Raw genomic sequence first — 25,494 nt, forward strand, 5'->3', positions numbered from 1 at the left:
TGATCTTCTTTGTAGTTGGATGTTGTAGGTATGTATTGGTGGTTTTTTTTTTTGTTTGTTTGTTGTTTTGTTTGTTTTTGTTTTTTGCCTTTTTTTTTATTTGTAATGGGTGTGAGTGTAAGCATAAAGGGAAACCTCCTCATGTTCCCTTTGTGCCCATCTCTGAGGAGGCCGCAGTGGTGCTGGCTGCCTCATGTAGAGCCAAGGAGGGCGACATGGGCTGGCAGGCCAAGGCCAGTGCGCCATGCTGTGCTGCCTGGCTGGCATGATGAAAGGCATGCATGTATCCTGAGTAGGCCTCATTAACTCTTCTGGAAGAGAGAGTGCTACTTTGACATATTAATTAGTTGCCATGCTTTCTTTTACTCCAAGTTCACCTTTGGGTTGGTGGCTTGATTCAAATTACTGATAATTGCATGGCTGTTAGAGGTCTGTTTATGCAAAGTGTACTTAAAGGGGCTTTGCTGGCAGAGGGAGCAGGCAAATGTTTTGTATCACTCAAGGGCTGCTGGCTTGTGCAAAGCCCACTCTCCCTTCCTTAGAGATGGAACAGCCATAGAGAAACAAAGCAAGGTTGAAACAACAGAACACCAACAGCAGTTACTGCTAATAAAGCCAGCTCTTCTTCATTGGAAATAAATAGAACAGTGAAAGTGCAGTGTGACACAAAGTTCTTAGGCAAAGAAATATTTCCTGTATTTTCTGCATTATGTTACCATGTATGATGCACAGAAGTGACTGACTTTCAGAATGTTCAGTGCATTCCTTCATTTTTTCACATGATTACTGAATAATGCATTTTACTTCCACAGGAAAAGAGTCAGGTTTTGGGTGCTTTGATGAAAACTTTCTGGCTAATGTAAGACCAACCAAAATATATGATTTACATTAAAAAGTGCAAATTAACATTTCATACATCTGCATTTTGTGCCATGTTTAATGTTTTCCTTATTGAGTGCAAGAAAAAAAAGAATACCAATCATTTTTTTGTAATGTACTTTCATCTGAAAAAATGAAGACGAAATGATGCTTTTCTTAAAAATGTTCTTTTGACAATTCTTTTTCAACTTTTCTCTGCTCTTTCAGCCAAAGCTGGTTCCTGAAAACTGTAGTTTTAAAAGCTGATTCTTTCTGTGGGCATTTTTTTTTTTTCCAATAAGTTACTTGTGGGAAAAATTTCATTTTGTCCTATAGGAAAGCTGTAGGGTAATTTTCAGAAAATAGTGGCATAAAAGCTGACTGTCCATTTGTATGTGCTGGTCTCTGCATTCAAATGATACAGAAATGTCCACTTGAGTTTTCTGACTTGTAGTTACTGTAAATTAGGATGTTTAAATTGATAAAACCTCAACTTCTCTTTTGAGATATATTGAATAATTCTTGCTCTGATAATTCATTATAGAAGGCATAGGATTCTTTCTCAAATCTATGCTATAAAACAGCATCTACTATTCAGATTGAAAGCTCTTCCTGAGCAGAAGCATGTCATTCTTACGTATTCCTATTATACCTTCTACAATGGGATTGCTCCTTCTTAGTGCTACCACTTTTCAAGTAATAAATGTACCAGTAAAAATAATTTTTCCTGAATTTATCTTACAGAAAGAAAGTACCATTATCTCATTGCTGGGAACATTTGTGTTGTTTTTTTTTTTCTTTGTATGACCTACTTTTTAGGGTAGATGTTTCTTGCAGTTATTCCTTTTTTTTCCATAACCATCTGTCTATATTCTTTATTGTGTAAATTTCTGTTTCTATTGCCATTTAGTGTGTAGCTAGTCATTTTAATTTTAGCTAAATCCTCAATTTCAACCTACTGCTATATTCTGTGAGGAGTAACTGTGAATAGTAACGTAGAACTTAGGCCCTTTCTGGGAGACATTATTTTTGTACAAATACCATACTTAAGCTCATAGTCATGTAGAATAGGATCGTTTTGAAAATTTAGGAGTAAATGTTTGACTAGAGTACCTTCATGATAGTGTGTTTACATTTCGTATTGCAGAAGATTTGTTTGGTTGTTATTCCAGCTGTTAAAAGATCTGAAACACAGAAGCAATTAGTATATGCCAGAAGAAATATTTGAGAAAGTGTTTATTTTCCAAATACTGACCTCAGCTGCATTTCTCCACGATGAGCAGTAGTCTGCTCCTCATTGCAGGGCTATCTCCTTTGTCTCTGAACTTTTCTCAAAGCAGATGGCTTTGTATACTGTTGAAGATGTGAGTTTGGCGATCCCAAAGTTGATTTGATCTTCATCTCTGGTGTTATGCAGGGAACATCTCTTTTTATTGCAACAGTTATTTGATAGTATCTTTTTAGAGTCTTTCCTATTCAGTTTTCCTATATATGCAAGTTTCCACAGAGATCTTTTAAAGACCAAACCGACTTAGTTGAGAGAACAGATGGACGTTTGCTTGCCTGTTCTCGAGAGATGTGGATGAGTTGTTAAACGTGGTCTTTTTTCATTAATCCCTACTTGAATCACACATGTGCAATCACCCCAAATTGCTGTCAAGACTGAATTAGCACCGTTTGAATAAATGACTGCCTGGAAGAAGTCAAGAGATACTTTCATGCCCTGAAGTGAAAATACTTCCCCTACTAATGAAGTGAGTGGAGGCCCTGAAAATGCACAGAAACCTTAAGTTACATACTTGTGGAGCAGAAAATGTTAGTGATTGTGGCAAAGAGATCAGAGGTGTCTGTGAAAGTGCTTTTATGCAATAACAAATGGCCTTGCACAGGTATTCTGTACAGACTCTTGTTTCTCATTCATGATTTAGATCACAGCTCTCTTATCATAATTTAAAGGAACAACTTTGTGACCTGTATGTAAAATGCAGCTACCAAGTTAAAAACTTAACCTTAAATCACCTGCAGTCTGGTACTGTTTTACTGAGTTTGGTGCTGTACTTGCTGGTGCTACTGATGAGGTGGACCCCACAACTTGTCTTGCATGGTCAAATGATTTGTGTCAGACACAGTGTGTGCTCTTTTGAGACTGAGAATGAGGTCGCTCTTTAAATTATGCAGGAAACCAGCAGTTCTGGACCTGTTATCAATGCTTTACTGCTGTCTATAGAGAGAGATCAGTGTGGAAGGGCAAGTAATCCAGAAAGAAAGTGTGTGGACCTATGTGTATTACCAAAGGTAGCTGCTTATGTTTGGGTCATGCTGAACTGGTGATGAATGGGGGAACCAAGTTTTGCTAAAAGTTCCAAGCATGTTTCATTAAGTGTTGATGATCATACTTTAGGGCAGCTTCTCTTACTGTCTCTGAGCAGATAAAGTGTGCCCCTTGTTCACTGATATAGAATGCTTGCAAATTATTGCTAGAGCTCTACTTTTTCATTCTCCAAGAGGTTCACTAAACTTTACTTAAACAATGCTTGCTGTTGATGATATTTTATAAGCCATTAAAATTAAGTGAATTTTAAAATTCATTTAAAATTCTTATAATGAACGTTTTGAAACTAGAGAGTGCTAGAGCTGTTAACTAGTTTGACCTCCGGCTATCTACAAGCTGACTATAGGGTATGACACTTGTTACAGTGTTAGATGGTAGTTTTGTTTTGATTCAGCTGACTTATGTCTTACACTGTGAATCCAGCCTTAAACTATGATGTACACGACACATGCAAGTGTTGTGGAATTTTCTCATTGCTTGCACCTGTCATTTTGCATTTTTTTCTGATCTTTCGATGATACTGATGCCTTGGCATTGGAAATTCAAAAGATTTCACCTTGAGTGTTACCCTCAGGTCTAGGTCCAGCACTGTGCTGGTGGGAATTCAGTAAACTCATAGTTAATTAAGTTCTAGGGAATGATAGATTAAAAACCCCTGATGCACTTTTTTTTTTTTATTCCTCTGAAACTGAAGTGGCTGGAATAACTTTGTAATGTGATTTCAGCTTCAAATTCTGCTGCGTAAGCTATTTAGCAGCTTCTCAGTGTTTTCTCAGTTCAAGGAGTGTCCCTGTCAGGGTATGGTTTTAGTGTTCGGATCATGAATAGGGATGGGTGCGGGGGTAGGAGGGGGGGGCAGTGGAGAAAGACTGCTGAAGTAAAGTTCTTGGTTACTTGGTGTGTAAATGCTGTAGTATATGGAATAATGCCCAGTATCACAGGGGTAGTAGTCTAAAATAGGCAAATCCCAGTCTTATACTCTTTATACTTAAAACGGTCAGGCAGATGCAACAGTAAGTCCCAGCTAAGGCTGTTCTGAATGTCTAGTGGGAGCCCAACAGCTTAGACTGCTAAAGCTGGGCAAGGAGCTGTTGTGCCATATGTGACTGGGAGCATACAGAGCCTGAAGCTACATAATTTGAATACCAAGTCAGTCATTTCATTGTAGATGTTTTTCAAAATGATTAGGAATGACTTCTAATGGATGAATTCATGCCAACTATTCCTGAAGAAGAAAAGGTGGGACGAGGGCAAAGTAGGAGTGGCAGATGAACTGTTGTAGAACTGTGTTCTCACCTATGTAGTGTGCAATTTCAGTCAGTTTTCCGCATGGTGGTCACGTGCATGTTTCTATGATCTTCATAGGGAAAAACATGAGATGAAAAGTATTTTGGAAATGCATTTTGATTGGTGCATTTTAATTTTAGCTTGCTGTTGAAGTAATCAGGCAATGGTTATTTCTGAAGGACTGTCTCAGAAGTAACTGAATTTTAAATAATCCATTAGAATGCTGTGTGAGACTATCTTGGAAAAACACCTGAATGACTTGATGTCTAATATGTCCCACATTGAGAATTGCAAGGTCTTCATTCTTATCTGAATTACATGCTCTGCATGTGGAGGTATCCAGTTTTCTGTAATCAGACTACAGTTCGGCTCTGAAGAATGTGAGTGCATTACCTCTGTATTCTGTAACCTTTACAGCCTTTAGGTTTAATTAGAACTTGCCTTCCTGACTTTTGGAATACTGCACGGAATTGTTTCACTGTCTTCAGTGGCCTTTTTTTTTATATCTGCTTGCAGATGGGGGTCTTTCTGCTTGCTTCCCACACCTCCTCGTTGCTGGCAGTAGTTCTTGTATGCACTGCCATCTTCGTATGCACTGCCATCTTCATTTGCACTGCATGCTTTGCTTGTGTCTAAGTCTCTCACTTGATTCAGTTACGGCTTGTCTTCCTCAACTCGCTTGTCCATAGCTGTTTCTGAGTTATATCCACCTTTATACTGGATTTTATATATTTGTTCTTTTTTCTGAGTGAAACATTCTTTTTTAAAACTTCTTGTCACTAAATGTCCTTCTTTCTTCCTCTTGCTTAAACTTAAAAGCATGACATGCCAATTTGTTCTTTGCATTTAGACTTCTTCATTTAAATCCCAGTAAAAAGGGGGATCATTCACAAAAGTCATTTGAATTCTTTAGGAACCTATTTCAGCTTGTAGGAGGCTCCTGATGGCACTTTGTGTGATTACTCACCTATTTTGCATGTTGATGTTTTCGTTTCCTCACAAAGATAACACAAACCTTCAAGCATCTATGTAAAAACCTATTTTGTTTACTTTTCTTACCTGTATCTCCTATACTTGTGGGAAGATAAAATCTTTCCTAAAACTAATATGTAAATTACTGTTTTATGCTTGAATACAAGAACCCATATATGTGGAAATTAGTATAAATCATAATTTAGCCATGCTTTTACTGTCTTGTCTCTTCAAAGCAGAAGGCTTTGTCCTTCTTTAAGTCCATTTTTCATGGGAAACTGAATTTTCATAGTTCAAAATGCTTTAATAACAAAGAAATTGCAGTACAAAATATGCATATGTGGATTATACAGGGTGTGCTTTATGATGAAAAATGTTACCTTGGTGTTTAAGAATTTTTTTTAAATCTTCTTGGGCTTTCTTCCACAAAAGTCTTTTTTATCATGTCTTAATAGTTATGTAAATACATATGTAAGTAATGTTTTCTGATTTTATTTTCAAAATATCTGCGAATTTGTGAATGAAGTGTTAAAGTTAAATCTGGATACATTCCAGACAAAACAATCAAAGCATACTTTATTTACTATTTTCACTGGCTTTTAAGACTTAATTTCCATAAATATTTGGGAATTAATAATTAACAGCAATAGAATGATTTTTCCTTTTGTAAGTATTCTTATTTGTGGAGTGCAGTAGGTACAGTGTTATTACAGGAAGCAATTCTTCATTTAGTATGAGATGGCGTTTAAAATTGGCAAGCCATAGTATTCCAAAATGCTTAATGCATAGATTATAAAACTATAGGGCATTAGGTATATATTTAGCCTCACCTGCATTAAATTCAAAGTTATGTTGTATTTTGTTAGTTGGAAATCCTGATTAATTTATTTCTAAAATTATTTTTTTTATGCCTGCCAAACTGTAGTATAGATAGATGTGTATTTTTGGGCTGTTCTGTGGGAGAAAATAAATTTTTCATGACAACTGTTACTCTTACCACTTGAAATTTTGGTATGTGAAATATGGGTTTTGGTGCTATCAAAGGTAAAAAGAATAAAGTAGTTGTATTTCTTTTTTTCCTGACTCCTTTGGTTTTGTATCTTGTTCTGCAGAGGTTCATCAGTGATAATTTGTTTGTTAATCCTTTAAAAAATGGACTTTAGAGTGTTAGGTTTGTCAGCTTCCTGCATCCTCCCTCTCATTTTTTGCTGCTGTAAGTGGTGTATGGAGCCCAAGCCGTAGCAGTTCTCACGTCCCAGAACATTGCCCATTAGGACGTTGGCTCTGGGACATGTGAATATGAAATAACTATGAAATGCACTTTTGAACTTCATTGCATATCAGCAAATCTGCATTACTAGCTGTATTTCATGGGTTATAAATCAGTAGCAATACCAACTTTTTTTTCCTGTTTCCTGTGCCTTGTAGCACATTCCGAATGTTTTCATGCGATGGGTTTCTCACTAGGTGCCATCCATCTTGCACAAGAGTGTTCTGGTCCTGGCAGCAGCAAGGATTCCTGGCACTAAGATTCTCAATTAGAAACGTGGGAGTTTTAAATTTTGTTTTCTCAGTATGTTCAGATGGACACTGGGAAGTGAATGACTAAAGCTGAAGATTGAAAAAGGCAGTTATCTACATATAGTAGCTTTCCTGACAGCGTATATTCAAATGTAATTTTTATCTTCTGGCTTACAGGACTTCAAAGGCTTAGCTTAAATAGAAAGTGTGTGGTGGTCTTATCTCAGAGCCTGAGATTGAGTCTTCTTTATCAGAAGCATAAATAATTTGACACAGGAACTCAGTTTCTGACCTTTGGGCAGGAGGAGCCCTGGGGAATGAGATATAGTGTGAAGGTTAGGCTGTCTCTTATCCTTTGAGCGGTGATTCCCTCACTAGTGTTGGGGTCATTGTCAGGACAGCGTGGAAGGGCCATATGGTTACTACTGAAGGGCTACCTCATGGGCAAATAGAGGGTTTCATTGTATTCTGGATCTGCATAAACTTTAACTTCTAAAGCTACAATTCATCAAAATAAATAAAACAGAGAAATTCTTGTCTCAACTTTTTCCTATGCTATTGCAAGTGCAGAGAACAGAGTCGAACACACTCACGTTTATTGATACATCTTCCCAGCTGGCTGTCATTTGTTTAGTGCTGTGTTTTTTGGGGAGGAAGAGAAGGGAGCATAAACAAAATATCTCCCATGTGCAGTGCTTTTCATTTTGTGTTTGTCACAGTATGTGATCAGTGTCTTACTGAGACCGGTGCAAGGTTAACTTTGTTTTCTTAACCACAGAACCTAAAAATGAGGCAATCTGAATATAAAAACTGCAGAGTTATACTATTGAGCATGTTTATATGCAAGCTAGTTATAGCAAAGAAATGAAGCATGAATAATTAAAAGTAAATTACAGAAATATTTTCAGCACCACAGCTAATGAGCACTGTTTAGATTGGAGTAAGACTATCTCTGCAGTAAGGTATTGGTAGTAAGGGTAATGATTAGTGAAGCGTATTTCTTAAAGCATATCATGTTCCACTATACCATAGCAAGCTAGAAAATGAAATATACACCTCACGTTTACATACTTGGTCTTATGGAATAACTTTTTTAGTGTGGTTATAGGTGAGAAGTTTGTGTTCCTGCTGATGTCTTTCAACCCTCTGCATAGTAAGTATGTAAATACACCTATGGAATGAGATTTAGATGTAAGGTACTTTGTGGAGCTTCCCTAAAATATGACAATACATTTAGTATTGCATTTATCCAGTTCCTAGAAGATAGTGACTTTTTGGGCTTGCAATGACCTGTGAGCTAGGTCTACAGTACACAGTGTGCAAGATGTGAGTAACATTGTGTGAGCAACAGGTGGCTTGTTTGTTTTCTTAAGTTAGTGGTGGTGGGGTGTTGACCTATTTTATCTAATGAGTTTATTTACCAAAGATTGAAATGGATTGAATTGGAATGCTGCCCAGTAGCTTACCTGAATATATTTCACTACTTTTTTCTTACATGTATCCTACACATACAACTATGTATTTCTTTTCATGCTTAACTTCTGCAGTTCCCAATGCGTAGGGTTTCTCACATAATCAACTGAAAGTTTTTAGAACGAATGTCTTTGATTTACCTGTAGTGTAGAACTATGAAGATGAGCTACTGCTGTAGCTCCTCAAGAGTCTTTGATTAAAAGCCTAGCTGACATACTTGTGTTTGTTTTCTATATTAAATGAGGCATGAGTTCGTCTTTCATCTCCAGCTTGTCATATGAAAAGTAATTGTTTAATAATTGTTTCAGAGCCTTGAGAAATTAAGAGCAACTTAGCCAGAGGTTGAGAAGATATCTGGACTATCTCCAGTATTCCCAGTCTAATTACTTTCTTCTTGTTGAACTGAAGCAAATTTGTCTTTGGAAAATATTAAATGTGATGTTATGAGTTTCTGTATTAAACATTTTTCAATTAAAATAACCGCAGAAATATGCGCACAGCACTAACTTTTCCTAATTGCATGGTGAGAAAATTAATTTCCGTAGAATTACAGTAAGAATGTGATAATTATCATTACTCTTTTGACCCAGCAGTTGACAAAAGAATAATCTTTTTAAAGTTACTTTTAACTTACTTAGCATTTTGAACTTAATGACTCTTGTCTGATTTCAAAGTGTGCTTAAATTTCAAGACCCTATGTGATATCCAGATCTAAAAAGTAATACCCTTACTATTTATATTTATTGCCATTTTTGGCAGCACTGCCCAAACAGGGAGTTCAAGGAAGCTCTTTGTCAGTGCTTTTCAGGTTCATCTCACAATTGCATCTGGCTTAACTCTATTGAAGAGAAGTTATAGTGGCTGAGACAGGATTTCAGATATTGTTTCCTATAAGAAGGCTGTGTGTGCTTGTGTGTATTGGTTTCTACAGGAAGAATAAGGCAATCGTAGGAGGAAAAATGTTGAGTTTTCTTGGCTTATTGTAGGGACCTGCTGATTTAGTTTTCTGAATCTTTTGTTGCAGGTTCAGCTAGTTGATTGTAAGCTTTTATTGGGGAGGTGGATGCCACATTACTCCTAGTAATCCATTTGTGTACCTGACCTTTATAAAGCCTTGCTCTGAGAGTGACTGCCAGATTTGAATATGAGCCTTCGTCTCTACCTAGATAAGAGACTGAAAGAGAAAGCTCTCAGTGCAGCTAAGGGAAGGGAGGAGGTATGGTCTGTGGATGTTACCACAGTTGAAATATGTGGCAGGGTTGTAGGAGGTATGGGATTGGATGCTGAATAAAGATGTGTGAGAGGAAACATCCAGGCAATGGGATGCTGTAGCTGTTTGCACCAGCTGAGCTGAAACTGAAGAAGTGGATGTTAAGTATATGACGTTAATAGATGACATGCCTGTTAAGCATTTTTCTGCTGGTAGACATGGTGGTGAACTTCATAGTTTAAGTAACTAGACTAAAAAATGCGGTTTCAAGTGAAAGTGTAACATGACAAATGAAAGGATGACTCCCTAAGTTCTTAAGAAATGATATTAAGATGAGCACGTGGAGGTGTGTGAGTGTGGAATGCTGCTTAGCTGAGGAATGTCAGAAATTAGCATGTGAGCTAAGTAAAAAGCCAACAACCAAATTCTTCTAACTGATTGTAATTACAATAGACAGCCTTTTATGGAGTTGACTGTGGGCTCCATCTGTTGTGGAAGTTGTCTGATGTTTTCAAATAAAATTGTTCTCTCCCGTGAATTTATGAGGCATTAACTCTGTTTCCTTTACACAAATTAAGCTTTCCCATTTCTAGATTAGTTCTCCCTCTAGATCATGCCAAGGAGTTGGAGTAAGTTTCCAGGAAAGCCAGGTGTTATTGCAGAAGTCTCAGTGGTTCCCTTCTGCTCTCTGTGGTTCAGGACTCTATCCTGTGGTTGGCCCTGAAGGCGCAGTGGTCATGGTGGAGGCTGCAAAGCCTGAAACTGTTCTTGGTTCATGGGGCTGCCTGCAAAAGGAGCCAGGTTTTTGGATTCATCGAGAAAGAGTGCAACACCCAGTGGTAACATACTGCTCTGGTACTGAGTTGTTGATATAGTGCCCACACCAGCATCATGTCTGCCTGAGAAGTGGCAATACCAAACAAATCTAGACCCAACTCATAGGGCAGCTCTGTTCCATTTGCGTCTCAGATGAGTTGTGCTTACGTTCCAGTCAATGTGGATTTATCTGCTTGAGGGAAATGGTAGTGGTCCTGCGTGTTCATGGACATGCTTATGGGGATGCGTATCCCTTCTAGACTGCTTTCTGTGAATAGACAGTCATCCCTGGAAACCTGCCCTGACAGTCTCTTCTCTTTCCATCCCAGTGCACTCTCCTTGCCAATTTCTCTTCATGGTTTCTGGAAAACCCTGGTTGAAGGCTCTGGTATTAGAGCAGCTGGCATCAAGATTCCTGATAATTTTTCCCATTTAGTTTGGTATTTAGAAAACAAGCAAATATTGTTCAGATTAAAGAAGAAGAAAAAAGACAGCTATGTAAAATTTGCTCAGAACTTTCCTTCCGAATTAGGTTTAATCACTGAAGAACAAATCAGACTTTCTGTTGAGAAGTAGTTTTGTATGTATTTGAGTTACTTGTGCTTGTGCCAATTATATTTATTAGCCCTAAATATTAAACAGCTGGCAGAATTCCACTGTATATAAATAAGACATTTGAGACCTGGAAGAATGCCATTTCTAATACAGACAGCTGCTATGTTTTACAGTTACATTCAGCACAACACTACTGAATTTCACTGTACAGTCAGTGCTCTGTTAATGACAATAGGAGAACATGGAGTGGTTTGGGATTTCTTTAGGAAATACCGTTGTGTAAAAATACATTGTTTTGAAAGACCGGCTGTACCAAATAAATGATACATTATGCACTTGTTCTGTGCATTTTGATGTAAGTATTTTTGTGTTTATTTTTCTGTTAAACACAAATTCAGAAATGGCAGAGTATTTTTTTTTAAATGTAGATTGTTAAATGTTTGTGTGCCACAAATGTTTTTCACTTCCACTATTGCAGTGGTATTTTCCTATTTATGTTGCGGTTTCATGTTTAGAAATTCCCACTTGCTGCTGCTTCAGAAACCACGTTCTAGTGCTTTAAAGAAAAGGAAAAAAATTTTTTAGAAAGAAAATAGTATAGAAATTGTTCCAAAAGTAATAACTTCAATTTATTTTCCAGCTACAAAGAGCACAATAACACTACTTGATAGAGCAAATTATCAACTATAGTCAACACCTCAACGTAGTCACAACCATTAGCTATGTGCTTTCACCAGTGATGAACAAATCTTGCATGCTGTCCATAAGATCTGTGCATGTAAAATGGAACATTGGTCAGAAGGTTCAACCTCTATTGCCATACCACCAACATCCACCTCTGGTGTCATGGACCAAAATAACAAAATAAGAGGCATTGCTTTTGGTGCAGCTCTTGTGTATAGGCATGATCACTCTTATTGTAGTTCAAGTAATAACTAAAACAGTAATAAACATAGTCACCATCTCTACAGTAATGAGTGCTTCTTTAATGATGTTGGTGTGTGCTAAAGCATGGCTAAATAACAGATTGCTTAAGTTTAAAAGATCTTTCAAGAATTATTATCAGTATTACAAGTACCTGACTATATCTCCCTTTCAATTACTTCCTATTCTATAAATCAGAAAACTGAGACCTAAGTGTGGACATGGGCAATCTTCAGATTTACCTGGCCAGCAAATAATAGTTCGGAGGAGATCAGGTTTCCTTTTATTCTTGAATTGCTTGTCCACTGTCAGTTCTCTGTAAAAGTTGACTGTTAGTACATAGTTTGGCAAGATCACAGTACTTTAGGGGAAGCAGAAGGTAATGGTGGAGAACCTAATGCTTTTATGCTTAATATTTCCTAATTGATAACAGGAGCCATGTAACTGTAAGTGTTATGTGTAATATAAAGTGTAAAATCATCTCTACTTGCACCTAAGACAAAGTTTTTCACCAGATTGCTATGTCCACAGTCTTGGGTGAATTCCATCTGGGATAAAATTCTTCTTGCTGAAATACTCATTGTACTAAACAGCTGTTTATTTCCATCCCAGAAACAGCTATGCGTAGAGTGGATCTTCCCTAGACTATGGGATGTATGTGGATGAGAGGCTCTGTTTTGGGAGTGGTAGTTTAGTACAGATTTCAACCATGGAACTGCAGAGTGAGGAACTCAGCAAATCTTGTTAACTTGTAGAATAGATTAAACTGAGGTCTGTTTCTCAAGGACACAAGAAGCTGAGAGAAAATAAAGTTATGAAGTTTTTCTTTGCCCGAGTTCTGAACCAGCATTTGAGTGCTGGCTTCAGTTGTCTGTTAGAGAGGTAAAGTCAGATGCTTTTCACATTGGAGTGACCCTTTAACCTCTCTATGACTTAGGGAATTTTGCTTGCAGAAGGATGAGAATCAGCTGTCCTCACAACTCTGAAGACAAGGTACTCAGCTGTCTAGCAATTAGAGATGGAGGAAAAAAAAATGACTTCTTTCTTTTTAGTTCTCTTTATTAGTCTACTTTTGCCATGATGGTGTGTATGCTCTTACTTTCTTAAATACTATGTGACTGTCAGTGCTTGGTGTTGACAAATAGTATTGCACACTTTTCTAAATCCAATTACTGTAATATTTGTTATTTTGTATAGCAAAGGAGGCATTAATGCATCTAACACTATTTTTGTTATTTTTGTTTACCAGCTGAGAGAAGAGAGTTGAGATTTGTGCTAAAGTCTGTACATATTTGTCATGCCTTGGAGAAACAAGGCTTATTTATGCTGAAAGATTCTGACCACTGTGACAGTATTGCAGGTAGCAGAGGATGATGTAGCTGCAGGAGGCAGAGGAAGGGAGTGATGGTCCTTTCCACCTCACTCTGTGTCTGGTCATATCATGGGGCACAGATCATTTCCAGTCCACTCCCTGGTTTGTGGAGAGGCCTTGCAGAACATGGAGGCATTTTTTTACTTTAGCTTCTTGCCAGCTCTGTGTGTTAGCTACAAATATGCAAAATATCTGTGCTGTTCATGGGGATTGAGTGGAGGACAGGAAAGAGTGGAATCCTGGGGGGAAGAGTAAGAAGTAGTCATCTTGATCCTCTTGACATCCCTCCTAAATGTAAATTGTGTTAGAATATTGTAATATGCTACTTGCAAGGTACTCAACGTTATTCAGCATTACTGTGAGATGAATGAAGACATTTATGTTTTGTTTTGCATAGCAAAAATTTGTGTTGGTCAAATGTAATATCTGGATACTTTCAAGGAGTTTCTCATCTCACCTCTCTCTCTCATCAGACAAATTAAGGTTTTTTTGTCAGAATTAGTTGTAATTGTGAGACTGTTCTACTTAGTTATAAGGAAAACTTAGCTTTTAGTTTGAGTTTACAAACAAAATCTCCAAAGTACAGTGTTGTTCCATTGGATATATTTAATCTGCTCCCACAAATGTGAAGGTTAGCATATAACTGAGCAGAAGGGGGAATAACACGTGACTACTCATGAAGTGAATCTTAAATTGAATATTTTTGCATGTAATTTTATACCAAAACAGCTTCCTTAAAACATTACATTCTTCCTCGTATCCCATTGAAGCCTTTTCATTTAACAAGTATGACTAATTAATGGAAAATGATAGTCTTAAAATAGCATTAAGGAAAATTTTACCGAAGTCTGTGCTTAGATCTGTATGTTTAGCAAAGGTAATTTCATTGTGTATATTCTTTGTTTGCAACTGTGATAACACTAAAAGTGGTGGAAGAGCACTGCTGCCAGCAGGTAATTTCATTGATTTTTGAAAGCATAGGGGAAGATTACTATTGGGTGCTTCCCAAATTTATTAAACTCCCAAATCTGATCATTATCTGTCCTCTGATCTCAGCTGAGTGATATTTTTGGGGTTTGTGTCAGTGCCTTCGGTGATGTTATGAGGACAGTGTTTTTAAACTGATGAGCTGATCTGGGCTGCATTCTTCTCAGATATGGTCACTGGAGTTTGTTTTTTTTTTAAAGTCGCGGACTTTCAGAGCTCTTGCTTTCTGTTTCTATTCAGTTAAATTTCAGTGTAGTGTTTTGGGAAAATTCCACTTGTTATTTGGATATTATTTTATTTCTAATTTGAAGCTACTCTAAAATGTATGCTAATTTTTATGTTGATTGATTTCCTTGCTCCTCACAGTTTGCTTGTTGTCTGCATAAGTCTCCCTGTGAATACTTTTTTGCTTTCAAGGTGCTGAGAAGTTAGTTTTCTTATACATGCTCTGCTGAACTTCACAGCGAATATATTACAATCATGGTCGATGCATGTAAAGCGTGATTATACTAATGATCTGAATACGGATGTATTTAACATTACAGTTAAAAAAAAAAAAGTCTGTAGGTCTAAGGATTAAACTAAAGGAAATGTTATTCATATAGTTTTAAATTCTAATAGCATTTCCTAAACGTATGCTTCAGCAGGGCATGAATGTTCTGAATACCAAAAAATGTGCAATGCAGAAAGATAAATATTAACTTAAATATGTATTTAATTATTATCTAATTCCCTTTTATCATGCTGAAGGATTTTTAGGTCAAACTCATAACAAATTTTAAGTTTTAGTTTTATTTCTTTGATTACTATTTGTTCGTTTTTTTTTAATTAGATGAGTGGTGAATACTCCCATGCCTAACATCTTTCATCTTACCTTTTATGTCGTGATATCAAGTACATCAGTTGTTTCATACAGCATATAGCATAAACTATATTTTCACTTTATGAAGGATGACAAGCAGAAAGCTATTAGGAAGTGGCTTGAAGATCATCTGAGTTCTTTTCTAAAGATACAAATGTCTGTGGTAGTAATGGCTGATCTTAAAGGTTTAGTTTCTTACTGTAATTTTTTTCCCCAACCAAAAGGATTTCTTTGATTTTCAGCCCCCTCTGAAAGCTTTGCCTATCATAAGAGATCTTTCATGGGAGATGCATGGGGTTTTATTTCAGTATTTCAACTCTGATAGTGCTCATACTCGGAGTTAATGGCTGATGTCCCTCAAAAGCAAGATTAAGGACTCTTTGGCAAGCGTTGGATGCAACAATCAAATGAAAAATTTATGTCAGTGAGAATTAATTTCCCACACTTAAGATAAATAACAGCACTGTGTAATACTGAAGGATTCGTAACCATTACTGTGACAATACTTGAAAAAAATGTTGCAATATCATTTTGACAAAGATGTAATAGGACCTGAATTTCTTTTGTTTAAGAACATATTTATTGATAGCACTTTGATTTTTTCCAAAACAAAAAATGAACTTATTTTTGACAAAGATGTATTAACATAATATATCTGCTCTTTTAAGTTGTTTCCTGGAGGAAAAACAAACAACAAAAAACCCCAAACACTACGCAAATACTTGTTTATGATGCAGATCACTTATTTTCAGTGGAATTAACTTTTCTTCAGGAAATTACCTACAGGAAAGCTGGGAAGAGCTTTTCAATAAGGGAATGTAAGACAGGATGAGGGGAAATGGTTTTAAACTGGAAGAGGGTAGATTTAGACTAGCTATCAGAAATTCTTTACTGTGAGGGTGGTGAGACACTGGAACAGGTTGCCCAGAAAGGTTGTGGATGCCTCCTCTCCTTCAAGGCCAGGCTGGATGGGGCTTTGAGCAACCTGGTCTAGAAAGAGGTGTCCCTGCCTATTGCAGGGAGTTGGAACTAGGTCATCTTAAAGGTCCCTTTCAACACAAACCATTTTATGATTCTATGAAATATCACCTTTAATCTCACCAGGTTTTTTTTTTTTTTGTGACCTGCTAGCTGTAACTTTCCTCCTTGTTAATTTCATGTAAAATTACTCATTGAAGCAAACGCCATTTCTAAACAGTATTATAAAAGTGTCATGTCTCAAGTATTGCTGACCATTGATCTCAGTACTTGATGGATTTAAATGTGCGTAATACGGTTTCAGAATATTTCAGTGTTCCATGTACTATGTGAAACCCTGACTTTGACTGTTTTGATTGTCTGCTTGAAAATACAGACTTTTTTTCTCTTAAAACTTAACATTAGTGCAGACCCTATGCATTTCTATTATGGTTTTAAAAACTGTGGCCTGTATTTGCCTTCTTCTTAGCATAAACTCTGGGAGATGGAACTACACAGATATACATGCACTTAATGGTGTGTGTGTGTATACAAGGAAGAAGAAGATGCCACTAACTGGTTTTAGAGCCCAGAGGTGATTTTTGACAGCTTTCCAGGGAAGCCGAGTTCTTTAGAGACTGAAGTTCCTATTGTGAAAATAAGCAGTAAGAGAAGAGGGAAGGAGAAGAGAGCGAGTATGTGCATTTAGTGCTCCCAGTGAGGAAGATACTTTTATTCACTCTTACCTTTTGTTAGACACCAGCGTCTGTGTTGAGCACCAAGCATGGCTCATAGGTCTGTAGGATGTCGAGCTTCATTAATTCTGTCATGCACGATTACCTCTTTTTATTGTAATTGCCTGGCAGTCAGGAGTTAAAAAAAAAAAAGACACTATTAGCCTTTGGTATTCTGCTAGTGCATGTAAATTCTTAACTTTTCACTATCTGAAACATGAGACTGCTATTGGAATGAACTTTTCCTTTGGAAAGGGAATTGCTTGAATGAGTAGCAGAAGGCAGAAAGTGTGTGTGCATGGGAAGGCATGTTTTTCTGTCATTGCTAAGCAAGGTGTAATAAAGATGGTGTTTTTTCTGGCTGAGGGATTGTACTGAATACTAAAAGCCAGCAGATGAGAGTGGGGTCAGTTTTCAGTATTAGAACGTTAAGTGTTTTTGAGCAGAGTTTGAATGAATGATGGTTCTGCAGTGGCTTATATGAACACCTTGCAGAGGGAGAAAAGCAACTGCACTGACAAGAAAAATATCAGATGTATTTTATTAGCTTAGAAATAACTTGCTTTACAGGACTGGGATATCCTACCACATGAAGATGCTCACATGAGGTTGTTTATTCTGATTTCTCAGCAGTGTTCTCCCAGCCTGTGTTCCAGTGTGCACAGTGAGTGTGTAGTTCAAGGCATGTCCTACCTAGCCCATCTAGTTAAAATCATTGAGTTATGTTTTTTAAAATGGTGTTGCACCAAATCATACCAAATATAACACACTAGATTTCTTAATAGAAAATAAAATTGAAGGTAAATATTGTTAGTCTCAGATCACCAATGGAGTCACAGGGAGAAGACAACTGCCTGGATTACCGAAGTGCTTTGAAAAAATAATCTACCTCCGTTCTTAAGAGTTTTCCATTCCCTTTTGTTAAGGGAATTAAAAAAAAAAAAAAACAACAACCAAAACCAGATTTCCAACACTCACTGCTATAGATTGTTCTGAAAATAAAAATCCTTTCTGCCCCAACTATTGTCAGTCAGTATGACCTCAGCGTGTGAGTTAGATCCTCTCACTGAGGATCTCAGATACTTTTCTATGCTGTGAAGAGCAGTCTCCTGGCTCCTGCCTTAGGTATCTAAAAGTCGTGAAGAGGAATTCAGACCCATAGTTTGTTTAGAATTAAGATGACTTGGGGATGGCAGTGTGATAGTTTACTGGGAGTAGTTGTGAAGTATGAACAACATAGATGTAGTACTGCTTGTTTCTATAGTTTGAGCATCAGTCTTACTGAAGTCATCAATCTACACGAACGTGATTCATATTCTGATTTTAGGCACTTTTCCTGAATTTCAATGACTTATTTTTCACCTTAGCGCTTTCTAAAGCATTAGCTCCAATATTGATTGTTTTTAAGTAATTTGGTCAAGTTAGCACAATCTGAAATTGCGCTTTCCCTTCAGTGGTGCTTCGGTATTCAATGATAGATTTGAAATCCTGTTGTGTATGTAAGTGGCAATGATATGGCAACTTACAGTAGTTTCCAAGCAATTTGGTCTTCATACAAATTAATGAAGTGATAATCGTGCATTGCAACCTGTAGATGAAGAACATGGATGTGGCGCTCCCTTTATCAAGTAATTCAGCTGCCTGCATGGGCACACCAAATAAGAAGGCTATGAACAGAAATTGCAGTGAGACTTCTGGGAAACATCTGGATCTCACTGGATGTGTAAAATGTGTTGAAATGATGAGAAATTGCATGGAAGAGAGAATAAGATGATCACTTATGAGTCAGTGTGAGCTGTTTTAATTGAACATAAAATGCTTTTTTGTAATCTTGTCAAGTTTCATCTAGTAGATGAACTTCGTAAATCAATTTGTATTAGTCCAGACAGTTAAGTAGATATACCCAGTTTTGTGGGAGGTGAGAATGGCATCCAAATGGCTTTTTGTACCATTGCTGGTTCAGGGGCTGTACCTGCACAAGGATAAGGATAGATGACTGGGGGAGGTCCCACATTGAGCTTTGTGAACTTAGCAGAGGCTGAAAGCCTGGCAAGAGCTTGTCCTTGTCTGCTGGGCAGCTACATGGTGCCCATTCTGTTGGCCATGGGTGCTGGTGTGGTAACCTTGACCCACAGTCCCTGTGCTGCTGGCTCTTTGGCTTGATGTAGGCTGCTGTGTTTTAGCTGCTGTATGCTTATGCAGAGGCTGTGATTTTTAACTCTGCCGAACTAGTCAGGAAGAGATAAAACTTGTGTATAGTCAGCTCAATAAAGTAAACTAAAATAAACTTTGTTTCAATTAAAGGGAGAGTATTTATACTGCTTTTATCTACTGGTTTAATAACATTTTTTTAAAGTCACATCTTCAGGGGTGTATGGACAATTTCACTGTGAAGATCAACTCTGCACCCTATGCATTCTGGGTAGTTATTCCCAGACTTACTTGAGATGGAACTGAGCACACTCAGATATTACTATGAGATGGCCACGTTCTTTCTGAATGTTTTCTCTGCAGTATATGTAGATCCGTCAGCAAAAGGTGCCTACATAAAAAGAATGATTGTTGAACTGAGACCTTAAATATAGCACTGATGTGACGTGATTTTTGAGGGAAAATGCCTTCCTGGAAGAAATTAATCTTTGTGTGCTTTCCCTGAGGATGGCAGTGATTTCTCAAAACATAAGTATTTCTGTCTACTTCACATCTCACTCCAGTACTTTTACCAAGCAGTAGCTCAGTTTTAAGCTCTGTTGATCTCCAGTTACACTGCATTGCTGCTGTGGAACATTTGTGCTGTGTGTTTTTTGTTTTGTTTTTCAAAGGATGCATATGTGGTTAACAGGGAAGCAAGGATTTCCATTGCTGTTGTGCTAGCATATGCTCTATTAGAATATGCTTTATTAATCATTATGGGAGTTCAGCTTTTTTGTTTGTGTAATTAAGTTTTAAGAATAGAAGATCATGAGGGTCAGTGAGATCTTGGCAGTGTGTGTAGGTGACTGATGGCAGTGCACAAAGGCTGTGGAACCAGACTCTTCCTCCAGTGCCCAGCAAGAGGTGAGAAGCAGTGGATACACGCTGAAATATAGTAAATCCCTTTAAACATAGAAAAAGCATTTTACTCTGGTCACAACTGAATACTGATACAGGCTGCTCAGAGAGGTTGTGGAGTGTCCACCTTGGAGGCGTTTGAAAACTTGAGTGGGCACAATCATAAGCCACTCAATCTGCTCCAAATGACCCTGCTTGAGCCGGGTGTTGGACTAGATGGGGGGGAGGGAATGCCTTCCTGCCTTCATGATGCTATGATCATGCTGTAGGTACTGGTCATAGTAAGAAGTATTTTAATTCTAGTACTCTAGTACTAAGGCTTCATTTTATGATATGAAACACAGAATATAGAATGGCTGCCAACTTTTTCTGTGAGCAGATGTTCACGAATGATGTCCTTAAAAACAAACAAGTGGTCTTAGTCATCCATTCAGGGAGAAAGCTGAAAAAAAATGCTTTTAAGTCACTCAGTTGCGTATGGTGAATGACTTAATAGTAAATATTTACTTGTAATTACACTTGTAGGATTTCATATTTTCCCATGAATGGCAAATATTTCAGTAAGAGACTTCAGAAACCAGGTAGGACTGGTCCATGAATAATTCGCAAATGAGAAAACTCATTCTTTCATTTTCTGTGTCAAGTAAGCTTGTCAGCTTCAAAACAATAATGTATTTTTCAAAAAGTATTTTAGAGTCATACACTGTAGAGTACACAGAAGAACTTAATTACTAAGATTGTAAAGATAAGTTTGTGTTAATTTTTGAGATCTTGAAACTAGGCTAAGCTGAGCTCTGTTTCCCAGGGACTTATAACAGTTGATCTTGCCTGAGATATTCTTGAAATAAATTTAAGGCTTGTAACATTTTATTCTGACTAAATGCAATTTCAGCTGTAGCCAGTGGGCTGCCTTTTTTTTTTTAAACACTAGCTGAACTTTGAATCTTGCTCAATATTTGAAGTACAGCTCAATTCTAACACTGCAAATGTGGTTGCAGTGAGGACCCTCTACTGTTTGAGGTGAGTGTGGTTGTAATAAGGACACATTTGAATCACAATCAAAGGGACATCTCTGTGTATAGCCTAAGAAACCAGATTTTAATAGTGTATTTAATAGTGTAAAACAGCTGTAGTACCTCTTTTATGACATGTCGTAATAACTTGCTAAAAAGTGACTTCTTAAGAATGAGTTCTCCGTTCACTGAATGTTTATGTTTTTATAGAAAAATATTAAGTGCAAGTTCAGCCAGACTTTTTATTGATATCTGAAGTATGATCAGTTAGCAGTATTTGTCTCTAAATGTGATTTTTACCGATATGCTCGTTAATCTCAATTTCCTTTTTTCTTTCTCTTCTTTTTCTCCAGTGGGAAGAGATTAGTGGTGTTGATGAGCATTATACTCCAATCAGAACTTACCAGGTGTGCAATGTTATGGATCACAGTCAGAACAATTGGCTGCGAACAAACTGGATTCCACGCAATTCAGCGCAGAAGATATATGTGGAGCTCAAATTTACCTTGAGGGACTGCAATAGTATCCCTCTAGTTCTGGGCACTTGCAAAGAGACTTTCAATCTGTATTACATGGAATCCGATGATGACCATTTGGCAAAGTTCAGAGAGCACCAGTTTACAAAGATTGACACCATTGCAGCTGATGAGAGCTTCACCCAGATGGATCTTGGGGACCGGATTCTCAAGCTGAATACAGAAGTCCGCGAGGTGGGACCTGTTAGCAAGAAGGGCTTTTACTTGGCTTTCCAAGATGTAGGTGCATGTGTTGCCTTAGTCTCGGTGCGAGTGTACTTCAAGAAGTGCCCTTTCACTGTCAAGAACCTCGCCATGTTTCCAGATACAGTTCCTATGGACTCCCAATCCCTGGTGGAGGTGCGGGGCTCTTGTGTCAATCATTCCAAGGAGGAAGAGCCACCCAAGATGTACTGCAGCACGGAAGGAGAATGGCTAGTGCCCATAGGGAAGTGCTTGTGTAATGCTGGCTATGAAGAAAGAGGCTTTGCGTGCCAAGGTAACGATGCACTCCATGTTCATAGCTCAATTATTAACAGGGCTTTCCCTTTATGTCCCTACTATATGTACTGGGTCATGTTAATTTTCTGCAAACTCCTGAGAGAAATAAATTAGTCCATAAAATTGCCACAGAAATGGGGCTTATTTGGTCTGTGTAAATAATGTAATTTGATTTTGAAATATTTGACAAGGTTAAAATATTGATTTTTAGCTGATACATTATGTAGTAAGTGTAGTTTCTCTTACCACTCTTGGAATTTCTTTTGGTAGATTATACCTTTCTCAATGCATTTGTTATGTTGGAGTACGCTGTTTTTTGTGAGCATTTCTTAACTTTGTGTCTGGATGTATAAGTAGTTAATGTCTACTGCTGAGCTGCACTGATTAGTTGGGGTTGATCAGAAAAAAAATATATACAATTTGTTCAGGTAGTGGTGTAGTCCCTAAATGCAGATGCATTTGGAAAATTAATGTTTGAATTTCAAAATTGCATTTTCATGAAAATGCTCGTGTATTCAACTCAAAATCATTTTCTTCATACTTATTGATTTCTGCAAACTGTGGTTATGTGAATGCTCCCAAGAACAGAGACTTAGACCAGAGATTTTTTTTTCCAGAAATGGTCTTTCAGATGTTATAAAAATACATAATGTATTTATCTAAATTCAAATATTATTCAAAACACTGATGGTCTACGTTTTACTTTTTACAGAAATATGGTGTGGATTTTTTTTAACTAGTTGAAATTTTAACCTCATTTTACAGAGCCTGGCTCTGTTAAATTGTCTTACTTAAGTAAATGAGTAGATCTTAAATGTAAATATCTGGAAAGTTCATAGATGGAGGGAGTAGTAGCTGAGATATTTATTGTGTGGTGTGAAGGTTTGTGTGCAGATAAGCACATATCCATGAGAGCAGAAATTTCAAAGCTATTGATATGTTACTATTTTGAACCTGGCTGAGAAAAGCTTTTTCCTTTCTCATTAGTTTGAAGGCAGTCGTATATAAAGCATAGCAGTGCTGGAGGGCTATTAGGGTCTGACCAAGCCAGAGTAGGTATAGCTGTGTAGTTGCAAAACACGTTCCTCTAATTGTGGTGACTTTTTCAGAAAAGGACAGGTAAGATTTGTAGGAGAGGAGTATGAGTGTTTTATTTGGTTTTGTTTTTGCCCTGAATATGAATAAATTGAGGAGTTGAGTACTTGTTTTTCTGCATTTAAATACAGATACTAAGAATGTCTTAAACTGTACTGCTAAGAGCTAAAATGAGGAGAGGATATTTTATTGTGCAGAAATGCCTCTGCTAGGACCTCCTATATCTTGAGGAAGGCAAGGCATATCATACTCAGCTCTCCAGAGATGAGGGTGAATTTATGGCATAGAGTAATAGTGGGTTACCAGGGACATATGAGTGTATCATGCATGATTTTGAAGACATAAAATCAGGCCATTGAAATACTTATCTTTTTCTTTCCTCTACTTTCTCACCAACTATTGATCAAAGGAGTGATGCATGATGAAACCATTAGCAGTAGTGACAGGTCATTCTGGTTTATTCTGATTTAACATATAATGTTCTGCTAACTTTTATTGGAAGTCATATTTATCAAATATTTTTGTGATGTGATTGAAGTGATACTCTAAAAGCAGTCAGTAACCCAAAACCTCTGATTTGTTTGCATCTGTATTCTAGCAGGAGTTGAATTTTTCAGAAAGAGTTCAGTTTTAAACATATGTTTCAACCTCAGGCTGATAGTTACTCCTGCATTCTTCTTTTTCTTCTCTTTCTCTTGCTCCACCCTTTTGGGCTGGGTCTTGTGGTTTTTTGGTCATAATCAAGAGAGCAATGTAATCAGGACTGTTCAGTCTGAATAAGAGCCAAAATGTAGTGTTGCAAGTATCAGCTGGAATGAAGGCCTTATTTGGGAAAAAAGAAATAGTACCAACAGAGAGAATTTTTTAATAGTAGTCGGCAGCATTCACCAACTTACAATGGCCATCACTACTTGATCTCATTTCTTGAAATTAATTTTTGTTTGCTTCTGGAACGTTGTTTTCAGAAGCAGTGTTTTCCATTAGCAGGTAATCATCACTGATGATTAAAATTAAGGACCCTAATGATATGCCATCAGCCCATTTAGATTTCATTGAGAACAGTTTCTCTTGGTACTTGAGCAGTTATGAATGCATAGTCATGCTCTCAAATGACACAAGCCTTTTTTTGTCATTGTTGTGATACAGACATACCCACATTTGGCTCTGAAAAAACAAGGCTGGACTACTGGGCTCATTAAGCATCTTGGTTCTTGTTGGTTAGGTTGTTGTTATGCTCTTGATCCTACCAACTAATCCCCATTTTAAAACTTCAGCAGTAGGAAACTGACTTGTTAAAGAATTGGGACCCATTTTGTCATTACCACACTTGTCCTCACTGTTCTGAGTGTGTGGGGAAAAATGATTTATCCAAGGCTAATTGTATATCTCACCCTGAGGAATTCTAGTCTTCATAATCTATGAGAGTTAACAGTATGAGAATTAACACCTATTACAGCAAATATTTTTACACTTGTTATTATTTTAGAGGAAGCGGTTTCATAGAAGTTAGTTACGATGTTTGGAAAAATGGAAAAGCCATTTTTTCATAGTATTTTTTCCTGTTGGCTGTGTTAGTTATAATTAGTTAACTAAATATGGTGCATGCAATCCATTGCTTATTACATTATTGAAGCTTTGTTAGAACATACTTCATAGTCAACGTAGTAAGTTATATTTTAATATTTTCTTATTGAATAAAACAACTTCTTCACAATATCTTTTCTAAATTGTCTTCATATCACCCTGATCCTTTATAGCATCTTCTCTGGTAGAATTACTCTTTTAACCTGTTTCAGTTAGAAAAGAACATCTGGTTGGAACTACACAGTGAATGTTACTCTTTCCGAGATTCTTCTGTCAGTTCCCCAGTCAACAGGGATAACTCATCTTTTCCATTTTATCGAATTTAAAAAAAAAAAAAAAAAACCCAAAAAACTAACAAACCACAAAACATACTGAGTTAGATCCAAAGGTTTATCTGCCTTAATGTCCTTTCTCTGATAGTGGCTAAAAGCAGATTCTTAAGGGGAAAAAAAACAACAACTGTACCAAGAGCTGCTTTACTGGGTACACATTTCATCTTCTACCAATCATCTCTTGCCTTGCACAGTATTAAGATGTTTTTTAAGAAATACTATTTAATAGGAACCAGTGTCTTGCCTGTTCCTGTTAATTTGTCTCACTTATTTTGGGCGTCTGTAAGTTTTTATGCCCACGAATGTAATAACTAGTCTTGTGTAGGAAAACATACTTCTTGCTGTGTCTAAGCCTTATGTTTAAAGTCATTTAAATAAGGTTTTCCATATCCTTTTATAGTGAGAAAATAACTGCTGCCTTTTTAGCTTGGGTATTAATTATAGTCTTGATCTGTCTTGTCTACTACTTGTTCTGTATTTTCCCAGCTCTAGGTCTATTTTAGTGCCTTCTTATTTGGAGAACAAGCTAATTTCTCCATACTT

At 37.1% G+C, this 25,494-nt stretch overlaps 1 protein-coding gene and 1 pseudogene across 1 annotated transcript in view; both read left to right on the forward strand.

The window, feature by feature from the left end:
• Window positions 1–19,439, forward strand: part of LOC100550885 (ephrin type-A receptor 3-like) — a 91,167-nt gene extending 71,728 nt beyond the window's left edge. Inside the window, exon 9 of the mRNA XM_019611903.1 lies at window positions 19,375–19,439. Coding sequence (XP_019467448.1) covers window positions 19,375–19,439 — 65 coding nt within the window. The remainder of the gene's footprint in view (window positions 1–19,374) is intronic.
• A 1,799-nt stretch (window positions 19,440–21,238) lies between these two features.
• Window positions 21,239–24,986, forward strand: LOC104913759 (annotated as a pseudogene).
• The last annotated feature ends 508 nt before the right edge of the window (window positions 24,987–25,494 follow it).

The sequence above is a fragment of the Meleagris gallopavo genome, chromosome 1, assembly GCF_000146605.3.
Source record: "Meleagris gallopavo isolate NT-WF06-2002-E0010 breed Aviagen turkey brand Nicholas breeding stock chromosome 1, Turkey_5.1, whole genome shotgun sequence".
Classification (NCBI taxonomy): domain Eukaryota; kingdom Metazoa; phylum Chordata; class Aves; order Galliformes; family Phasianidae; genus Meleagris; species Meleagris gallopavo.